The following is a 20,124-nucleotide window of genomic DNA, read 5'->3' as shown; positions in this document are numbered from 1 at the left end:
CGCCTTCTTTATGGAGTTTTCCCATATACCTTAGATACTTACGTATTGTTCCATGAGAGACATGCAATTTCAGGACCATTTCACGAATGTGTTGCCTTGGGTTAGACTCAACAAGCATCAATATCAATTCCAACATGTCGGCCCCTGCCATCACAGTTTTAAGGCTAAAGTCATCTGAACGAAATTTGCTGAACCATCGTTGACACTTACGAACGTTCAAAACATTTCCACAAACTTCTTTGATATTCTTTGTGGTTACAGGTGCGGTGTTTCCCTTCTTGTATTCGAACAGCATTACATGCCGAATATGTATCTCGTCATGTAGCATCACTATAAGAGATTAGAGTATACTAAACTTTACACATTATATAGGCTACACTAACGTGACGTTTAGGCGGTTCGTTTAACTACTATACATGATGTACGTTTTTTTGCGGATGGTTAATGAAAGTGTTCCAAAACGCGACATTAATTTCTTGACGACCTAATACATCTGGTCTATTCTAATGCTAGCACCACTGATGGGACTTTCTCTAAAACACACTTTATATTTTGCAGAATAATGTAAATGTCAGTATTTTTTTGAAGCATTAGCAAATATTAAAAGCTAATGTATTGTCTCCCTCTCCTTTTTTTTAGTTTCCATACTGACGACATAATTATTCAACTTCACTGCAAGTACTTTGTTGTGCAACTAATACACAAAAACTTGAACGAGTTTCAGTAAAACTAAAAAAGATCAATCGTTTATTCTCATTAATGTACTTTATTGAGATTTTAATAGTGTTTATATTCAAAATAGAGAAGAAAATTCATTTATCAGTTACCTGTTATAATGTTGGAAATGTTTTGCAATAACACAATACTGTGATTTATGAAATTATACAACACACTAATTTAAGATTGTTGTTTGTTTTAGAACGAGGCCACATTGGGCTTTCTGCTATTTCCACCGCTGGGAATCGAACCACGGTCTGTAGCGTTGTAAGTCTGTAAACTTATTGCCGTTTCACCGAGAAATCACTAATTTAAGTTAAGATAACTCTTGATGGCCAATTAATTTTAAAAAAGGGTTGATTTATTTCAAAAATATTAGAAAAAATAACTGAAAATAACAAAATGTAGTTTATTTAATTCTAAAAGATATGTTGAGTCAGTAAGAATCACAGAGGATGGTTAATTTATTTTTAAAAGATCTGTTGAGCCAATAAGAATCATAAAGGATGGTTGATTTATTTTTAATATGCCCGTTGAGCCGTTAATAATACCAGAAACATTTGTTAATTTTCTAAATATACTTGTTTTTGAGTCAGTAAATATAACATGGAATGATCGTTCTGTTGTCAAAATGTCTGAACTCAGAATTGGCTGAGGTGTTCCGAGTAGTCAAAATTTTCAAAGTATCTGTTAATTTAATAATGATAACAATGAATGCTTGGTTATTAATTTTTCTACAATACCAAATACATCAACTTTAGCAATGCAATTTACTGTCTACACTTTGTCAGTTTCCATTTATAATTTCAGAATTTCGAAGAGACAGCGAATAAGCAAAAAATAATTTAGTTGTTTAGATTAGCCTCAGTGAACGTCTTTTCTTTATCTTCGATCTATTTTCAAGCTCTAGTTGTTTTTTTTTACATCTACATTTATTCAAACATCTTTGAATGCAAGTAATTGCGACTGCTATTTTCAGACTAAGAAGTATATTTGCACTAGAAATATCTTACCGTCCGGATTCTCGCTGGGTTTACTTGAGCCGACATCTCAAACATGGAAAGGGGCATGAAAAGTTGATTTTGAAATTCGCAATCAACGTATAGTTGGACTCGTGAAAAACCTTTAGAGTTTGGAGGTGAGATATAAAAAACCATATGTCTATGATAGCTTTTCTTGTGTAGTCCTTTAATAGGCAAGTTTTGTATTCTGAGTCGCCCATACTCCCTTGTGATTAACAGAACTAAAAGAGAGGAAACAAAACACATTATGTTACATAGTGAATTATTTTTATAAACCGCATATAAAAACACTGAAGTAACAAACAAATAAAGTTCTACATTCTGATAATAACTGAAACTTGTGCATCACAAGGATTAGACGGACGGGTCAGAGAAACCCAAGACTCAAATACAGTCAGTTGAAATATTGAACTATTGCCCAGATGAAGGGCAACAAGTTACTAGTTCCCGTACGGCTACCTTTAACCGACCAGTGGGATAGCCAGATACTTATAAAGTGTTCATGGCTGAAAATGTGGAATATATTCAGCAGCATATCGCAGGATTGAACCTTAGGTCTTCGGATACGCAGCCCGGTATGCTAACCAGCCCTGCAAAAAAGGGCAAGTTTGTTTATTGCTTTGGATTATTTGTATATTTGTTGTTAGGTACAAAGCTACACAAAGGGCAGCTATCTGTGCTCAGTTCACAGCGGGTATCGAAACACGATTTTTATCGTTTATAAGCCCACAGATTTGTTTCTTTGTAATTAAGCACAAAGCTACACAATGTACTATCTGTGTTCCGACCACCACGGGTATCGAAACTCAGTTTCTAGCGTTGTAAGTCCGCAAACATTCCGCTGTGCCACTGGAGGCTAGCCCATAGACTTACCACTGCATCAACCACCGGGAGAATACTTTGGATTGAACAACCATCACAGATGCCTTTTGTATATAATGTTACTCTTAATGATGTGTAGTAGCTAACACGCTTTATGTTGGAAAAAAGTTTGTCCTAGTTATTAAGAAAGAAATATTCTAATGAGGTTTTTTTATACTTTCATATTGAGCAGAAAGCTAATAATAAAAAATAATTGGGGGGTTTTCTATTTATAATATGAAGCTTTTATTTTGAACTATTATAAACTTTCGTCGAAACATAATTCTCATATATTCCAAGTACCAAAAATTAACTGTTACATAAAATAAAATATTATCATTTAATCTTAACTATTAGTTTTTTTTTTATTTCTTATTAAAAATATCATAGTTGTGCGACTAATTTCGTTGCAATTTTTGTATGTTATGTGTTGTTACCTTGCATTTAATGTATAAGTTCGCTTTAGATGGAATACATAAATTCCGTAACGAAACAAAAGCATGTATATTCTTCATTTCTTTGGCAGTGTTGGTCATCAGTATTAGAAGAAGCTTAAAGAAAGGTGAAGGATTGCAGGCGGATGGAGACTACCAACGTTGCTCTGTAAAACTAAGAACACTAAAGCAGTGCCAAACACTCCCTTGCTAATAGATTTCCTTCGGGAATAGGATAGCGTCATTTGAACTTGATAGAAGCAGATTAAATGTAATTTGGAATATTAATAAAATTAAGCCCTCCGAATAACCTATCGCTATAAGTTAATGTACAGATAGCAGTAAGAATTTCATAATGAAATTATTATATCCTCAATTATAGGATGTGGTTGCTTACGTAAAACTTAACATAAGACCCCCCAGTGGCACAGCGGTATGTCTGCGGACTTACAACGCTAGAAACCGGGTTTCGATACCCGTAGTGGGTAGAGCACAAATAGCCCATTATATAGCTTCGTGCTTAACTTCAAACAAACTGAACATAAAAACAAGTTGAAATTTGTGACATGTAATCTTAAAATAAAATAGAAAATAAAGTTTGATGATCGGAGATTTTTTTAAAGAAACTTTTTTTTTAATTTTCAATAAATATTTATGGTATTTTTTTAATAATGATTGCATTAGTCATTAATTATACATTCAACTTTAGCAACCCATGGGCTAAACGGCCACGTCAAAGACCCTAAAGGTCAGCCATCCATAAGGGAAGACAACAAGCCAACAGCAAGCACTGCATACAAATCTACTCTTAACAGTCTTGGTTATTTGTTTATTTGTTTGAAGTTAAGCACAATGCTACACAATGGGCTATCTGTGCTCTGCACACCACGGGTATTGAAACCCGGTTTCTAGCGTTGTAAGCCCGCAGATATACCGCTGTGCCACTGGAGGGCAGTCATGGTTATAACCATGTTAAGCGGCATATCGCACCTCAAACCTTGGATGTTCTGATCGGCATCCCACTAAGCTAACCACTAACCCACCCTCTACTGACCTCAAAGGTTAATATTTTGCGGAGGATTTATGAACAAAATGTTAGACTAATAAACGTAAATACTTTGAGACATGTTCATATATTTTCATTTTTATTTTTATTCGCGAAATGATGGTTTATTAATAATTTTGTTCAAATGCATGTTGACATATAATCTTAATGGTTATTTCTTTGAAGTTGAATACATAGCAGGAACTGGAACAAAAACATTTTAACTAAGTCCGTTTTTTCTTCTGCTTTTTTTTTGGGGGGGGGGGTATACAAACTTATACTGCCTTCATTGGTAATATAATATAGCAAGAAAGGAATTGGAATTTTCAACCTGAAAGGCACTTTTATGCAGGTGGACTAAACGGCCGAGTCAGAGACCTCCTATGGTTTAGCTATATATCTGTATATCTATCCCTAATTATGTAATACAGATCAGAGGGGAGGCAGCTAGCCAGAAGTTACACACTACCATACGGCCGACTCGTTAAACTGGACAACCTCATTAATCGCTACTTTTATAACGCGCTTACACACCACTCGCAAAGCGTGTTCACTGATAACACGCCTAGAGTATCGGATACTTTGTTCCTTCCAACCTATTATAAATTATCTTATATACTATTTACAATGCGATTGTATTAATAGGCGATGTGTTAAATATCAATTCCATGGGTTATAAAAAGTCAACATTTGAGCTGTGGAACAATCTCCATTTTCTCAATTAAGAAAAACTAGCATTAATTTTCGCAAAAGTGTCCCAAGTTAAACGCTACCAACAAGAGGTTTTAATGTTTACTAGTGAAAATGACTTTTTGCTTCATTTAAATATATCAATATGCATGTCATTTTATTTCACGTGCATGGAAAGGCGTGATTAGTATATATATATATATATACGTACCTGCAATAGATTGGCCCCCTCCCCTCCCCAGTGGCAAAGCGGCATGTCTGTGGACTTACAACGCTAGAGACTGCGTTTCGATATCCGTTGTGGGCAGAGTACAGATATCCCATTGTGTAGCTTTGTGCTTAACTTCAAACGAACAAAGCTATAGCTTTACTGATTCTGTACAGAACATCGGATAAAATCAAAAGAACAATTTATTTTAAGACGACTTACGAACTAAAAATAGCCTAAGATCCTACATCAACGGTAATTTTTCTTTAAAACTCAAAAAAAAAAAGAGATTTAGATTCTGTCCCCACAAAATTAGTAAATTAAATTGAGTTTACAAGTATTTTAAACGATAACTTATAACGGTTCCACAATTATTTCGAGAAGTTCCTAAATATCAGTGCCTTTATTAATAGCATGTATTGATTTTTGAAGATCTGTAGATCATTTATGTTGGTAAAAAAAAGTACCCTAAGAGTTGGCGGTGGGTGGTGATGACTAGCTGCCTTCCCTCTAGTCTTACACTGCTAAATTAGGGACGGCTAGCGCAGACAGCCCTCATGTAGCTTTGCGCGAAATTCAAAACAAACAAACAAGATCATTTATGTAATATTGTTTATTTGTTTTAGCGCAAAGTTACACGATAGGCTCTGTACACCACGGGGAATCTAACCCTTATATTAGCGTTGTATGTCCGTAAACTTCCCGCTGACCAAATAGGAAAAGGGCAATATATTGTTCATTCAGGATTTGTTACTGAAGCTAATTCGAATTTTTCGACGTTATTCCTTTTTGTTGTTGTTGTTAAGCGCAACGCTACACAAGGATCCAACTCTGAATTTTAGCGTTATAAGCCCTCGATCTTCCCGCTACGTCACTGAAGGGCACGTTTTTCGAAAGCATAATGATTCGAATGCATGAAAAAATTAATATCTTGAAAACGTACATACAATACAGGAGTGATATAGCTTATTTTAGGGTTAAAATGTGCAGGTGACTGCTCCTGTCTTGTTTCTCAAGCGAAAGACAAGGTTTAGATCTCTATGCTGAGGCCTCTTTCGGTTTGGAAGCTTATTGTCTTGCAGTGTGTCGAACGATTATCTTAAATGCTTAAAATAATACTCTCTGACTTATCAACATTTTGTTTATACTTGTATTTGTATTTATGTCAAAGCTAGTAAGGCTATCTGCCCTCGTTCTTCATTTCGAATTGCTGACCAGAGGACAGGTAGCCAATCAGCAGCACCCTACCACTGATTATCCACGATAAGGGATTGACTATCACTCCTATAATGCACTCACAGCTTAAATCACAGGGGATATTTTGTACTATCGCAAGGATAGGAAACCGAAATCAGGAGCTCTAACACAAGGCCAACTTTCACACAGCAAAGGAGCTCTAACACAAGGCCAACTTTCACACAGCAAAGGAGCTCTAACACAAGGCCAACTTTCACACAGCAAAAACTACCGTCTTCTTGCTCTAATTCCATTCTCAACACAAAAAATGATACGTAGAAAAAAGCCAGAAATTATGTTTTTTTTACAATGCTGAAACAAACCTTTTACCTGCCTGTTATAATGAAATTTTGTCATGCAATATGAATTGAAAGAATTCATTAGGGCATTTGGATCAAGCCTGGAAGGCCTGGTTTTGTACACTTTTTTCATATTTAATTAGGCATTTAAATCATAATACTCCACCACCACCGCGTGTAGCGATATCTACAGTGATAAGGGATAGAAAACCATCTTACTACAAACAAAACGATAGACCAACAAAGCCTTCCCTCTTCCTATACATGCCTGTCCCGAAACACACCTAAATGTTTATTTGAATATTATGCAATCCACTCAGACTATATTGTTGGGCAATTAGGATTCGCGCAGAATGTCAACATGTTAAGTGATCTGTAAGATATCCCACAAAGAATATCTACGTTTTTTTATCTCTCAATATTAATGGTTAGAAGTTGCGAATAAATATATTGCAATGACACAAGCTTCTGAAAATTGCGTGAAATTACGATAATCAATGTAGGAGCGAAGCATGGGGGTTTGACTCTCTGACTCCAACAAAATGTCAAGTGTTTTCAAATGTATAACTAGAAGAGTGTTTAGAGAGTCCCACCCCCCCCCGCTCCCGCATTGATTTGAATTTTGAAGTAACCAATCTAAAATGTTCACCAACCAAATGCCAATTTGCCACCCTCCAAAAAAGTTAAGTGTGGGTGCTAAGATCTTCGTTCTATCTTAATTTGTTCTCGAATCTTGACCGTTTGTTCAAAATCCCAAATTGCTACTATTATAACGAAAGTGGTTGGTCTTCAGTGTGACCTTAATTCATTTTTGCTACTTTTACCAAAAAGTAATCAAGTGGTTCTTGGAGGACACTCAACCTCTGTACCAAATTTGACGGAAATCCGATGAAAAAAATTTCAAATTATGTAACTGACACTCAATGTGACCTCGACTTTTGAGCTAAGTTCTCCAAAGGTCAAACATATATTATGCGGAGGACACTCGACTTTTGTACCAAGTTTGATCAAAATCAGATTAATTGCTTTCCAGTAATGTTGTTCACACACACACATATATAAGAATGCAAATAATACCCCTGCCATCCGTTAGACGGGAGTAAATAAATACAGTGAAAAATCTCAGAAATCAAACTAGAGTAAACATTATCAAAGAAGTGCGGCTCAGATAAGTTGCACGACATGGTTTGGAAAATTACGTTATAGCGTAGGTGACAATAATCTGAAGTAACAAATGATTGCTATTTATTGTTTTATGAGACTTTGTAAATACAGTTTTTTTATTACTTGTGAGTAATATGAAAGTTTTTTTTTATTACACGCATTCATTTCTAAACTACCTGTAAACTATTAGAGATATGATACTGTTACATTATACAACGTTTTTGTTTTTCACTACAGAAAAGCTATTAAGAATAATTTCTCAAATATTCATAATTTCATTAATTATGGTTTGAGGTTTAATGTTTTTTTGTAAAATAGTCAGAACTAAGACATCCTTTTTTTCTATGAATTTTAGAAATGTTCCTAAAATACGAAAAACCTTGTTGTAGAATATAGCAAAGCATACACACAAAACTAATTCTATTATAGGTTTTCAGTTTTATGTAACAAAGATGTGATCATAATTATTTCATGAATAATAGTTATCATACACATAGGTTAAAAGTAGATTGTAATTACTCAAATATTAGACAATCAATTTGCAGATTTGTTAAAGTACAAAACTATTCAAAGGGCTATCTGTCCACTGAGCGTAACTTCACAATGAGTTTTGTAACAAATTAATATTACCCAATATCATGCAATATAGGGACCCATCTGGCAATGAGAGGTAAAAAAACAACAAAAACAAGTCGATAATTTGACTATTAATTGAATTAAAGTACGGGAGCAACTCAACAACGCAAACGTGACGTAATACTGGTTAAATTATAATATATATATATATATTGTCTATAATTTGTAGCGAATCACTTGGGTTACTCTGCACACGGTCCAGTTTAGTTTGAGAAAGAAAACAATAAAAAACTACTACTACTGGCTAAGTTTAATTAGGGAAACAATAATGAAACAAAGAGTCTATCTAATTTCATGCCTTTTCTTGGTTTCTAAGAAGACAAGCTGAAACTCAAGCAATTACTTCTGCTGATAACAATGGCACCTTGGTGTTTTCTTAAAAAGACCCACGCAACATTTAAACTTTCTACATCTTCATATCATAATGATCCTTATATACAAATTAATGTGATGTTACAGCTTCGCATTTTAAAATGGAGTTATTTTATTAGCCCTTATCTACAAATGAATGTGATGTTACAGCTTTACATTTCAAAATGGAGTTATTAGTAGCCCTTATATAGAAATTAATTTAATGTTGCAGCTTCACATTTTCAAATGGGGTATTATATTAGCCCTTATATACAAACCAGTTTTATTAATGAAACACTAAAATAAAACTCAGTATGGATTAACCTCAGATGTCTAACATGTAAATATTTTTAGCACAAACATGTTTTCACGTTTCATTTTAAAGTTATATATACTATCAGTTTTTTAGATCTACTTTTCATGACTCGTACCAGATGTAACGGTCACAAAGCAGTCATGTTTGGAAAAATTACTTATTTAAAATCAACTCGCGCATTTCCTGATAAAAAATCATCCCTTATTGAGAAGAATTACTGAGTATAGTAGTGTGACGTGTAAACAATAAAATCGTTGATAAGATACACTTGTATAATAATTTTACTGTTACAATATCATTAAGCACTGTATAGAATACCGCACACGTTAATGAGACTGAAGTCAACCATCCAGGCTACTTTACCAAAGCAAAAATTCTGTCGTCGTTCGCGGAAATGAAATTAAAAATATACATCTAGAGAGTGGGAACAACATAAAAATCTGCTCAGAGAGAGATGCTACCAATACCATAAGTTAAATTATTTATCGCTGTAGTTTAACTAAGTTGTGTACATACACGTACTAATTCATGTACGTATTAAGTCATTTTCATTATTAAAACCTACGCTATATTAGCGCTAATAAAATAACTCCATTTTAAAATGTGAAGCTGTAACATCACATTAATTTGTATATAAGGGCTAATAAAATAACTTCATTTTAAAATGTAAAGCTGTAACATCACATTCATTTGTAGATAAGGGCTAATAAAATAACTCCATTTGAAAATGTGAATCTGCAACATCACATCCATTTGTATATAAGGGCTAATAAAATAACTCCATTTGAAAATGTGAATCTGCAACATCACATTCATTTGTAGATAAGGGCTAATAAAATACTTCCATTTGAAAATGTGAAGCTGTAACGTCACATCCATTTGTATATAAGGGCTAATAAAATACTTCCATTTGAAAATGTGAAGCTGTAACGTCACATCCATTTGTAGATATGGGCTAAAAATGTGAAGCTGCATCATTACTCCCAATAGAAAATGAAGAGTTAGGCTTTTCTTTCTATTTGAAAATGTGATTTTGAATGTCATTTCGATACAAGAATGTGAAAACTTGTAATGTCAGTTTCATTTTTTAAATATATGTAGAAATTTACTTCCAATCAAAAACAGGGGGCTTTTACTGCTACATTTTTGGATCAAATGTAATAAATAAACTTTTTTTGGTATTATGAATCGATGAGACCCATTTATAACCAACGACAAATTAGTGGTGTCACTGTGTATAATTCCTTTGCTTGTCAGGCCGTAAACCAATAAGAAAGGTTTCGTTTCCATTTACAGCTACGAAGATATTGTTGAAGCAACAATAAATAAGAACAAACGAGATGTTTGAGAACATAATTTTTTCAAGTCGACTGAGATCACACTTTAAAAGGCTATGTACACTGTTGTCGCCCTTTCAGCAATAGACAGTATAATACGAAACCTCTTACGAAAACATTTGGGAGAAAGGCTTCTTCGACATTAGTTATGACAGATGTAGTGAGGTAGACATATTAAAACATATTATTCATTATTTCACTCATAAGTTCTTACAGTTGACGCTGTGGTTGCTACGGGAACAAGACTAGCTTGCTGATTCGCCAATTCTTCTGAATGATATTAAAGTTAATTAAAATAAAATAAATAATTCTTGTTAGTAAAAAAAAAGATACATAATATTGTTTTATTAATCCTTACACTATAAAAACTGATTCGTAAATGACGTAAATAAAACTGATGATAATTACAACTTATTTACTTGATCTAGTCCACGCCATAACAGTTGTTGATCTTGAAAGTGGACGATTTAAATAGCGCCTAGACCACTACTATGTCAGTCGTATCCCAGCCACCCTAATGAGCCCTGGTATTGACGAAAGGCCTCGTTGGCACTGGATATGGCAGATGTAGTGTGATTTGCATATTATAACATATTATTATTTACTTTACTTTTACTCATAAGTTCTTAGAATTTAAATGTAAAAACATGATCTAAAATATGTGTGTAATTGTGTCCACTCATAAATCGAGAACGGCTGGACCGATTGTCACCAAACTTGGTATGTAGTCTTAAACCCTTAGGGGTCGGCGTTTGGATATAATCCCTATGTAACCCCCGCGAGATTCCTATGTCTTTCCCATGCGTTAAACAGATATGTCAGCTAGAGTCCGTCGTTAGAAAAAAGGTAAGTTTATGTATGGATTTACGTTGCCAAAATCCCGGGATTTGATTCCCCGCGGTGGACACAGGACAGGTAATACATTGTGCAGCTTTGCAATAAGAAAACAACAACCTTAACTAGTCTGTTTTATTTATATAAATTCAAAGGAAAAATATCTCTAGTTTTCATTTCATATAATATATGTATACAAGTATATCCTAGCCTTTTTTCATATTCTCAGAATTCTTTGTGGAAAGTCATGCCATGTTCTCCTTCCAGCTTTTGTGCTGATTTTTCTAAGTCAAACTCGTATTAAGAGCCTCAATATATCATCTTCGAAAGATGACGGCACAGAATATTACAATGAGCAGACGAAGAGCCTATAAATAACAGATGATTTTAGTGTGAATATTATTTTCAATTGATTTACGTTACAAATTTAAACACCTTTATGATAAAGTTAAAACATTTTAGTTTGTCAATTAAGTTTTCGAATAATGTTGTTGTTATTACTGTAATAATGTAGCATGATATGATACGAAATATAAGTGATTAACACGTTGGAAAAGGGGGCTATATCCTATATACTGTGTACAGTATTAATTATTGGTTTTAGTTATGTGTTCGTTTTGTTACTCGAGCAATGGTTACGTTCTCCCTTTTACACAACAACGAACACATACAGTGATGATATTATTAATCTAGCTTCAAATGAAGCCGCTGTCAAGAAAAACCAATCGTGGGTTAACTCGGTGCTAAACCACGAGCGTTGCATGAGCGAGACACGTGACTACATAAATGTGCGTCACGCATATAAACTCTACTGCACCGTACACGTTAGACAAAAATTTTGACGTCAATTTATAAATTTCGTTTGAATCACTTTTAAAGTTGAAAAACAAAGCACTGTACAAAAACATTACGCCATTGATAATCAAAATCTACATCAGGTTTTGTTTCCTTATTATATAATCACTGTTTACAAATATATTTCTGCAAATGGCAAAGAAAAATTATATATATTTCTTTCTTCAACGATAGTCCTTATACTAAGCGGTATGTCTGCGGACTTACAACGATACCCTTGGTGAGCAGAGTACAGATAGCCCGTTGTGCAGCTTTATGCTTAACTACAAACAAACATTGCTATAAGCATACAGTGAAAAACTAAAGGCGTTTGTAAGACACGAAAATATATGTACTAGTTACTTTTTACTGCTATTTTGCAAAATGTACTGGAAAAGAGGACGCGAACCATGCATCCTAAGATTCTCACTCCAGCACGCTAACCAACAGTCCATACCCGGCCTATTTGTAGTATCTAAAGATAAATAACTAGCAGGTTTTCATCATACTTATTAGCCATTAAGCTCCAGCTTTCGACTGTTTTAAATCTATATATAAATTGTAAAAGAACTATCTCCCCCTGCTGGCTCAGCGGTAAGTCTAAGGGCTTATAGCGCTCAAGTCGGGTTTCGATACCCACAGTGAGCCAACACAGATAGCCCATTTTATAGCTTTGTGCTCCATAACAAACACACACACGTTATAACTAAAAAAATGTAAATATCTTGTGTGACATTTGAAATATGTTAGTATTAACTTAACGTCACTTGTTGCTTAAGAAAGTAATTCTCTTTTCGGAGTTCTTAATCAACTGATGTCACATCTAACTGATTAAAACCAAATTAATAATTAAAACAAAGTTTTTTCTATACCTAATTAAAACCGTCAATTGCCTCTTTAAAAAACTGCACGTTTCGACGTTACTAAGTTTTCTACACGTGTGCAAAAAAAAAAAACTTTGTATTTTATTTAACTATTTGATTTTAACTCTTACTCAAGTACCGATCGTTCACACTTAACTCATCGTGAGGTTTGACTTCGGCCAAACGAAAGATGTTTTATACGGTATGATGCTTCCTTTCCTGCCAAAATTTTCCACGTGAACTCTACACGTATAAAACGCTAAAGGAGAACAGGGAAGGTCAGTAACAAAAATATGTATATCTATAAAACGTTAGTATTAGAATTAGTATTAAAGTAGTATTTTATTCAAATGCACAGAATAAAAGGATCTGTTTGTTTTCGAATATTTATACAAAGCTACTCAATGGCTATCTTCGGTAGCCGTCCCTGGAGGAAAGGCAGCTGGTCAACAGCTAGTCAACAGCATCCATTCCAACTTTTGCGCAGTTCTTTTCAGACTGAATATTGTAAGATTTGATCGAAACTCTTATAACACACCCACAACTATAAAGTATTGAGCACGATTTTGTGTGTGTGTGTGTGTGTGTGGTAACTTGACGTGAATAAAGGACCCGCAGATCCATCTTCTGGTACCTTAACCCCTGGGTCACATCTGGTAAAATTAAATTGAATTTTCTGAGATAAATTTGTGGTTAATAAAGCCAACATAAACAAAATATAGGACGTTAACATTAATTTCTAAGCGCAATAACATTGAAAACACTTTTTAACTTGCCCAAATTTTCTATTTGTATCACATACGGTATTATATCATTTTGCCTTATATTGTTCATTTAGGTTTCTTAACCTTTGATCCCATATTTAACCCATCAACTTGAATTGGTTGGATACTTTGATATGTCATGAAGTTCGTTATGAAGGTGCTTTTCTGTTAATAACTAGTTCGATCACTCAAAACTATGTATTTGGCGTTATGGTAAACAATGAAAAAATTCCGGCATTATTTTTGTTTTTACTACATTTCATTTTTTTCACAAAAATAATGACGTAAAAAAGTGAAAAATATCCGAAGAGAATCAAAATATACATTGTATTCTTTTAAAATTAGAGTGGTCAAACATGCAAAAAAATAACTTAATAAATCTTTTTTGTACACAACCACGCCCGCTTCGTAAAAAATATTGATGCCCATCCAATTTCTCCGTTGATCCCATTGACATGAATGTGATTAAAAAAATTCAAAATTTTCTATGTATTTCAGTGAGGGAGGTGATACTTGAACACTAGCTATATTACTGGTTTTGGTCAGTTCTCCTTTTTTCTGGTTATATATCCGTAAGAATTCTATTGGCAGATTTATTGACTTACGTTTTTATAGAATCCTTCATTATAAATCTCATGTCAAGAAGTGTCGAATAAGAACGACGTATATTACCTCTGTGTTTTGTTCGTTCTAGCAGAATGCACAAACTATGCTGTGTTCCAGGAAAGCTCACTGATAGCAGTAGTTGACTATCTCCGTATCTCCGTCGCGGGACAATGTCACGTAACACAATACCCACCTCATGGTATGGAGATATCAGGGCATCTTCTAATGTACGAGACAGACCTTGTGGAAAAAAGGGGAAAAAAAGAATTACAACAAACACACAATAATAATCTTATAGTAAATCATCTTGGATGACACTGTGAATAGACTGACACAAAATAAAATGTTTTTTAATGACACATACAGTGCTAAAACATATAAATAATACAATAAAACTAAAACGAGTTTCAATTATTTTCACCCAGCCAAGGTTGAATTTATTTGAAATAAAAATAATTCAACTTAATCATTTCAAGTGTGTAAAGGAAGATTAATATTTGTTTTTTAAGGTGGGTGCACAATGAGTCTGTCAAGTTAAAACGATCAATCTACTGTATGAGTGTGTTTTTCCTTCCTGTAAGTTTGAATATTACAACTAGTTTGACTTTCAAACTTTGCAAGATGTATTTGTTGACAGAATCAAGCTTTCGTATAGAGGCTAGGAGCTGATTAACGAAACAAAATCCAATAATTATTCTATTATAACAAAAGGTTGACGTAAGTCTGTCCCACGAATCAAATAACCTGTTTTGACAAAAATAAGTCTAAAATTGGTTTGCTATATACAAAGCTATGATCACACATATTACAAGTCATTCAACAATCGACAAGGAACGTATCATTGTCAAAACTATTTTCGCGATTATCGTTCGAGGCCTGTATTGACAGTAATGAGTTTGCTTTTATTTGAAGGGCGAAACATAGAAACACATTTTTGAAAGAGTTCTTTTACAATTGACTCAAGAGTAATAACACATAAAAGTATGTATATTGTGATATAAATTCTCAGACTTGGGATGATTTAGCGACAGCCGTTTAGAATAGCAAATCTCAAAGTGTGTTTCTAATAGAAATATTTCAGAACAAATGGAGCAGATGACGTCTAAATCTTACGGCTACCGAAAAACTAACGTAACTGCGAACAAAGTCCGAAAGATCTAGCCAAACTTAATTCCTATATCAAGTTTAAGATTGACCCTTGTATGTGGTAAATTATAGGAACTGGAAAGTGGTCTTGAAATGGTCCATAGATCTGAATAGGTAGATGTATTACAGGACAATTGGTACCTGTTGATCTCATTCATACGAAGGGATCTATATAGTAAAGGTTAATTTGGCACTTGTGTGAGTTTATCCACTGTTAGATGATCAGATGGTATTTACACTACATTACTTGCCTATAGTGATCTATTATCTGTTATAAACTTGGCTGGCACCTATTCCACCTTTGTTTAACATGTAGGTTTCACACTTTTTTATGGGCCAGAAGTACTGGTACAGGAAATGTGTGAATTCACACCTTAATGAGAAATGATAATTGTGAAATCTATTAAAATTTAACATAAAAATTTAATCAATTTGTAAAATTGGTTCATTTAAATTTACATCACCAAATCTCACATAGTCATCATATGCGTGGTACGTATACAAATTAATAGTTAACAGTTTTTGTTTCGTTTTAACTCTTCACCTACCACTTATACGACTTCAATTCTGTTTATATTTTCACACCGCTTTGACATTTCTAGACATTTATATATATATATATAGGATGAGTGAGAATGTTATTTGTTCTACATTTACACCTATAAGGTTGTGACTCCTTACCTGTGAAGGCTATGTTTGTTGGTATCCTACCTCAAGCAACCTATTTTAAGTGTGTATAACTCAGTTATTATCATAGAAACGACAAGTACGGTGACCATCATATTTATGGAGGTGTGAAAAAGAAATGTAATAAAAAATACGAAACACCTCTGGCACTATTACGGCTGGAAGTGGACAATTCTAATGGCTTTTAAAATTCCCACCAAAACTGTTGATATTTTTAAAAAACAAACTTGGATCATTTAAGTTAAATATTCGATTCTATCACACCAAACAAGTGTTATCACAGTTCATCGGGAAATTTTGTGACAAAGAACAATTATGAACCCAGCCTTTTCTACATTTATTGATGACAAAGTTTATTAAACGACAATGAACAATAATACCCATCAAGTATTGTGATAAGAATCTATCAGGCCTAATGGCGAATTTTTGCATACTACTCAATACTATTTAACCTTTGAAACATATACACATGAATACTTGATGCGTTTGGAATCGTTATCTCTGTACACTAAATGAAGCTGATATACCTCTTATCATTTTATTTACCAAAACCACAAATGAAAACCTGCACTTAATTAGATTAGAAACCGTTATTTGAGCAACCGGTTGTTTACTTAGAAACAGAAACACTAAAATTGTTCTCAATAACATATATTCTTATCTCTGGATTACTCACTTTTATCATACGACAGTTTCGTTGCCCTGGCAATAGAAACCCGCCACAGAAGAACACAGGATCCAATATATAACAAGAAATACGTAACCCGTCTCATAGTGTTAAACATAGGGCAGACTACGAGATGATGCCTCCTCTTCTGTTAGAACAGTTGCTTGTTTGTATCTCGGTATGTTGGCCTCTCGTGCCCTTCTTGCCTACTTACAGCAACTTCAGCCAATTGGCCAAGCCTTGTTAGGATGTCATATCCCGGATCGAGAGGGAGCGCTAACCCCACGTCCCTTCATAAAGTGGCGGAGAGTTTTATTGTTCCAGGATTTGCGTAATCAATACAACGTGGTTCATTTCATCTAATAAAAGCCAGACTACTTGATTTATTTGCTTTGTATAACACAAGAATAAATGCATAAATCATTGAATCTGACTTATCCTTGTAACATGATTAATGATTTTCAGAGATCCTACGAATAATTTACAACATAGTTAAAATAACATTGGAATTCCATTTTTACAAAATAGCATTAAGATAAATATTTTGTGTTGATAATCAGGTCTTCAAATTCTTATTTCGTGATATACATTTCTAGTTATCAGTTTTGAAATAACTTATACGTATTTAAAAACATAACCATAACGTATAGAAACAAATGCTTTATTAGAATTAATGCTGTCTAAAAAAGATTTTCATTAAGGCTTGATTTTAACTTTAAGCTACACAACGGACTATCTTTGCTCTCTCCACCGCAAGGAAACGAACCCTGGAAATTACCATTGACCAATCGGGAGACTTGGTGTATTCTCCTAAAGCGACTTGATTATATTTTGTGAAAAAAAACAACAACATTCACTTAAATATTTGCTATCATAAAATTTAAAGTACGCTTGTTTGTTTGTGTTGAATTTCGCGCAAAGCTACACGAGAGCTATCTGCGCTAGCCGTCCCTAATTTAGCAGTGTAAGACTAGAGGGAAGGCAGCTAGTCATCACCACCCAGCGCCAACTCTTGGGCTACTCTTTTACCAACGAATAGTGGGATTGACCGTCACAGTATAACGCCCCCACGGCTGAAAGGGCGAGCATGTTTGGTGTGACAGGGATTCGAACCCGCGACCCGCAGATTGCGAGTCGAGCGCCCTAACTACCTGGCTATGCCGGGCTTTAGGGATCGTAGGAACCCAAATAAATAATGTAGTAAAAAAAAAAAGTGCCCAAACAATTCACCTTATTAGTTCGTGACTCAAAAATATTGAAAATGATAAAAAATAACAAAAATATCCAGTTCTTTAATATCCGTATATGTTAATTAGGATATTCCTATGTCTGTGTTGTTGTTGTTTTCGTGTTTCTGGTGCGTCGAATTAATTCTATTAAAGTTAAACGTTAGCAAGAACTCTGACAAAAGTTATTACTTAGTAACAGTATATAGTTTAATTTTTAACTTAACAGGTCAAAAAGAGAAAGAATACTAGCTCTAACCTAGCATTTTACAGAAATTATTTTGTCACATATACCCAACAGAAACTAGAAACTAGCAATCATAATATCGTTTACACCTGCCCAACAAATATTGATAACAATCTCAACTTCATAAATATATACGCAACAAAAACTGTAGCTAACAATATATTTATATATATATGTCCAAAAGAGTCAGATAGTGGAAAATGTATAGCTCATAAGCATATAACTAACAGAAAGTAAGATATGCGATGGTTGAGCAAATATGTTATAGAAACAACTCGTACACAGTGATTTTTGTCGCTTTTCCAGCTGGAGATCCTTTTCTAATCATTTTGCGTACTGTTGCCTGGGTCACGTGGACCGCTTTTGCTTCTACCGTATGTTCTATGGTTTTTAACCTGTCAAAAGACGCCGTACTTTGCTTACCATGACTGGGGTACGACTTGTTAACAGGACCCTTTCTGTATAATTCTGGTGCCCCAAGATCATCCATCTTTCTTTGTTTTCCAATGTCAGTAAGTACAAGGATATCCCTTTATTGTAAAATTTAAATCCCTGATCTGAACATATCTTCGTGATCTGAGTGTTTGAATATTTTACATCGGAAAAAGTTGTTACATATCTCTTCTCTAAAATGATGAATTTTCGGTGGCGCTACACTAACCAAAAACTCCAATGTTAAAATGTGGTTCTTATATATTCCGTTCCATCGCGACTTTATATCAGCTGTGGGTGTCATGTGCTTTGCTGATTTGTATATTCAAAATCGTGTTAATATGAGGTACTCAACCTTCTGTACTCCAGCTGCATGGCACAATCTAAACAAACAGTACCAGAGAAGAGATGCTTTAAGTGACACTTTTATTTCTTTTGTAAAATATAATCCTTTTGTTCTTGTCCCAAAATGCTACATACAATGTTTCTTTAGTCCGAGGATTAATATATTTCATCTATTACTTTCCATATATGATTCACTGACTTTTGCTAATTGGGGTCTTCCACGTTCATTACACCGACTCAGATATGAAGACAATCCTAAGATGATGCTTATTAATCCAGTTGGTTTTAAAGTAAGTGAAATTTCTGTAGCCAAATGGCCAAATATCTTTCACATTGCTTGAGCCTCTACTTACTCATTCGAACTGTAGAAAAGCGAGTACGGTGAAGAAGCATCACTTTCAAATCTAGTGGTGTCCTGACGACCAAACCGGTCAAAAAATGCTGACTGACTGGTGGTCAAAAAATAAAAAGAGACCAACTTACCCTCCCAATCGCAGTCTGATATTTTTCAGGCAGGACAAACAAAATAAAACATTTATAAGTGATATCAAAAGGCCACATACAGCACATCGTATGTTACTCTACCAACTATCATGGTAACCATAGTAGCAACTTGAACACAACATATATCTAATTAAGCAAATACGGTGGTGGAACACTCACTACAGAAAGAAAGTAAATAAACTTTCCTAGAATGACGCAACACCACCTCTATTCTCAAAAGCACTCGATTACCACTCGTAAAACATTTAAATAGATAAACTGATTATTAAAAAATAAGGTAATAAGTTTGGTAAAAATTCATAATTAAATAAAACTATCAAAATATGGTATTGATTATTAAAACTAAAAGTCACAGAAAACTAACCTTTCATTCAATAAACAAAAATTTAGAATACAACATACAAAGAGAAAAAAAACATGTCCTTTGGAACGAAATTACGGCCAAACAATACGTACTCTTAATGGCTGGAGACGGCTTAAATGGGTAATTTAAAGTTTTTCTTCATTACCCATTTAAGCCGTCTCCAGCCATTATTAGTCTCAAAGTGGGTTCCTCGTCATCGAATTTGAATACGTACTCTGTACTCTTTATAATTACACAGCTTAGATGTCATAATTAATTCTAAATGATTGTTTGTTTGTTTGTTTGTTTG

At 34.1% G+C, this 20,124-nt stretch overlaps 1 protein-coding gene and 1 long non-coding RNA gene across 4 annotated transcripts in view; both read right to left on the bottom strand.

Annotated features, from left to right (window-relative positions):
- LOC106471941 (cartilage oligomeric matrix protein-like) overlaps positions 1–17,010 on the bottom strand; it is an 80,437-nt gene extending 63,427 nt beyond the window's left edge. Inside the window, exons 1-3 of one of the 3 annotated variants that reach the window (XM_022401313.1) lie at positions 16,727–17,010; positions 14,284–14,457; positions 1,731–1,960 (exon numbers count right to left, since the gene is read on the bottom strand). In XM_022401313.1, the coding sequence (XP_022257021.1) occupies positions 1,731–1,960; positions 14,284–14,457; positions 16,727–16,835 (513 nt within the window). In that variant the 5' untranslated portion in view covers positions 16,836–17,010. The remainder of the gene's footprint in view (positions 1–1,730; positions 1,961–14,283; positions 14,458–16,726) is intronic. The other 2 variants (XM_013932568.2, XM_022401320.1) reach the window with 2 other exon arrangements.
- On the bottom strand, positions 11,272–13,849 carry LOC111089230. The gene is made up of 2 exons (XR_002613536.1): positions 13,005–13,849; positions 11,272–11,518 (listed from the first exon to the last, which is right to left on the bottom strand). It is a non-coding gene; the product is annotated as an uncharacterized LOC111089230 (long non-coding RNA).
- Positions 17,011–20,124: the final 3,114 nt, after the last annotated feature.

This window comes from Limulus polyphemus, unplaced genomic scaffold, assembly GCF_000517525.1.
Source record: "Limulus polyphemus unplaced genomic scaffold, Limulus_polyphemus-2.1.2 Scaffold116, whole genome shotgun sequence".
In the NCBI taxonomy this organism is placed as follows: domain Eukaryota; kingdom Metazoa; phylum Arthropoda; class Merostomata; order Xiphosura; family Limulidae; genus Limulus; species Limulus polyphemus.
The sequence above is the reverse complement of the archived record's forward strand: the minus strand, read 5'-3'. Positions and strand labels throughout refer to the sequence as shown.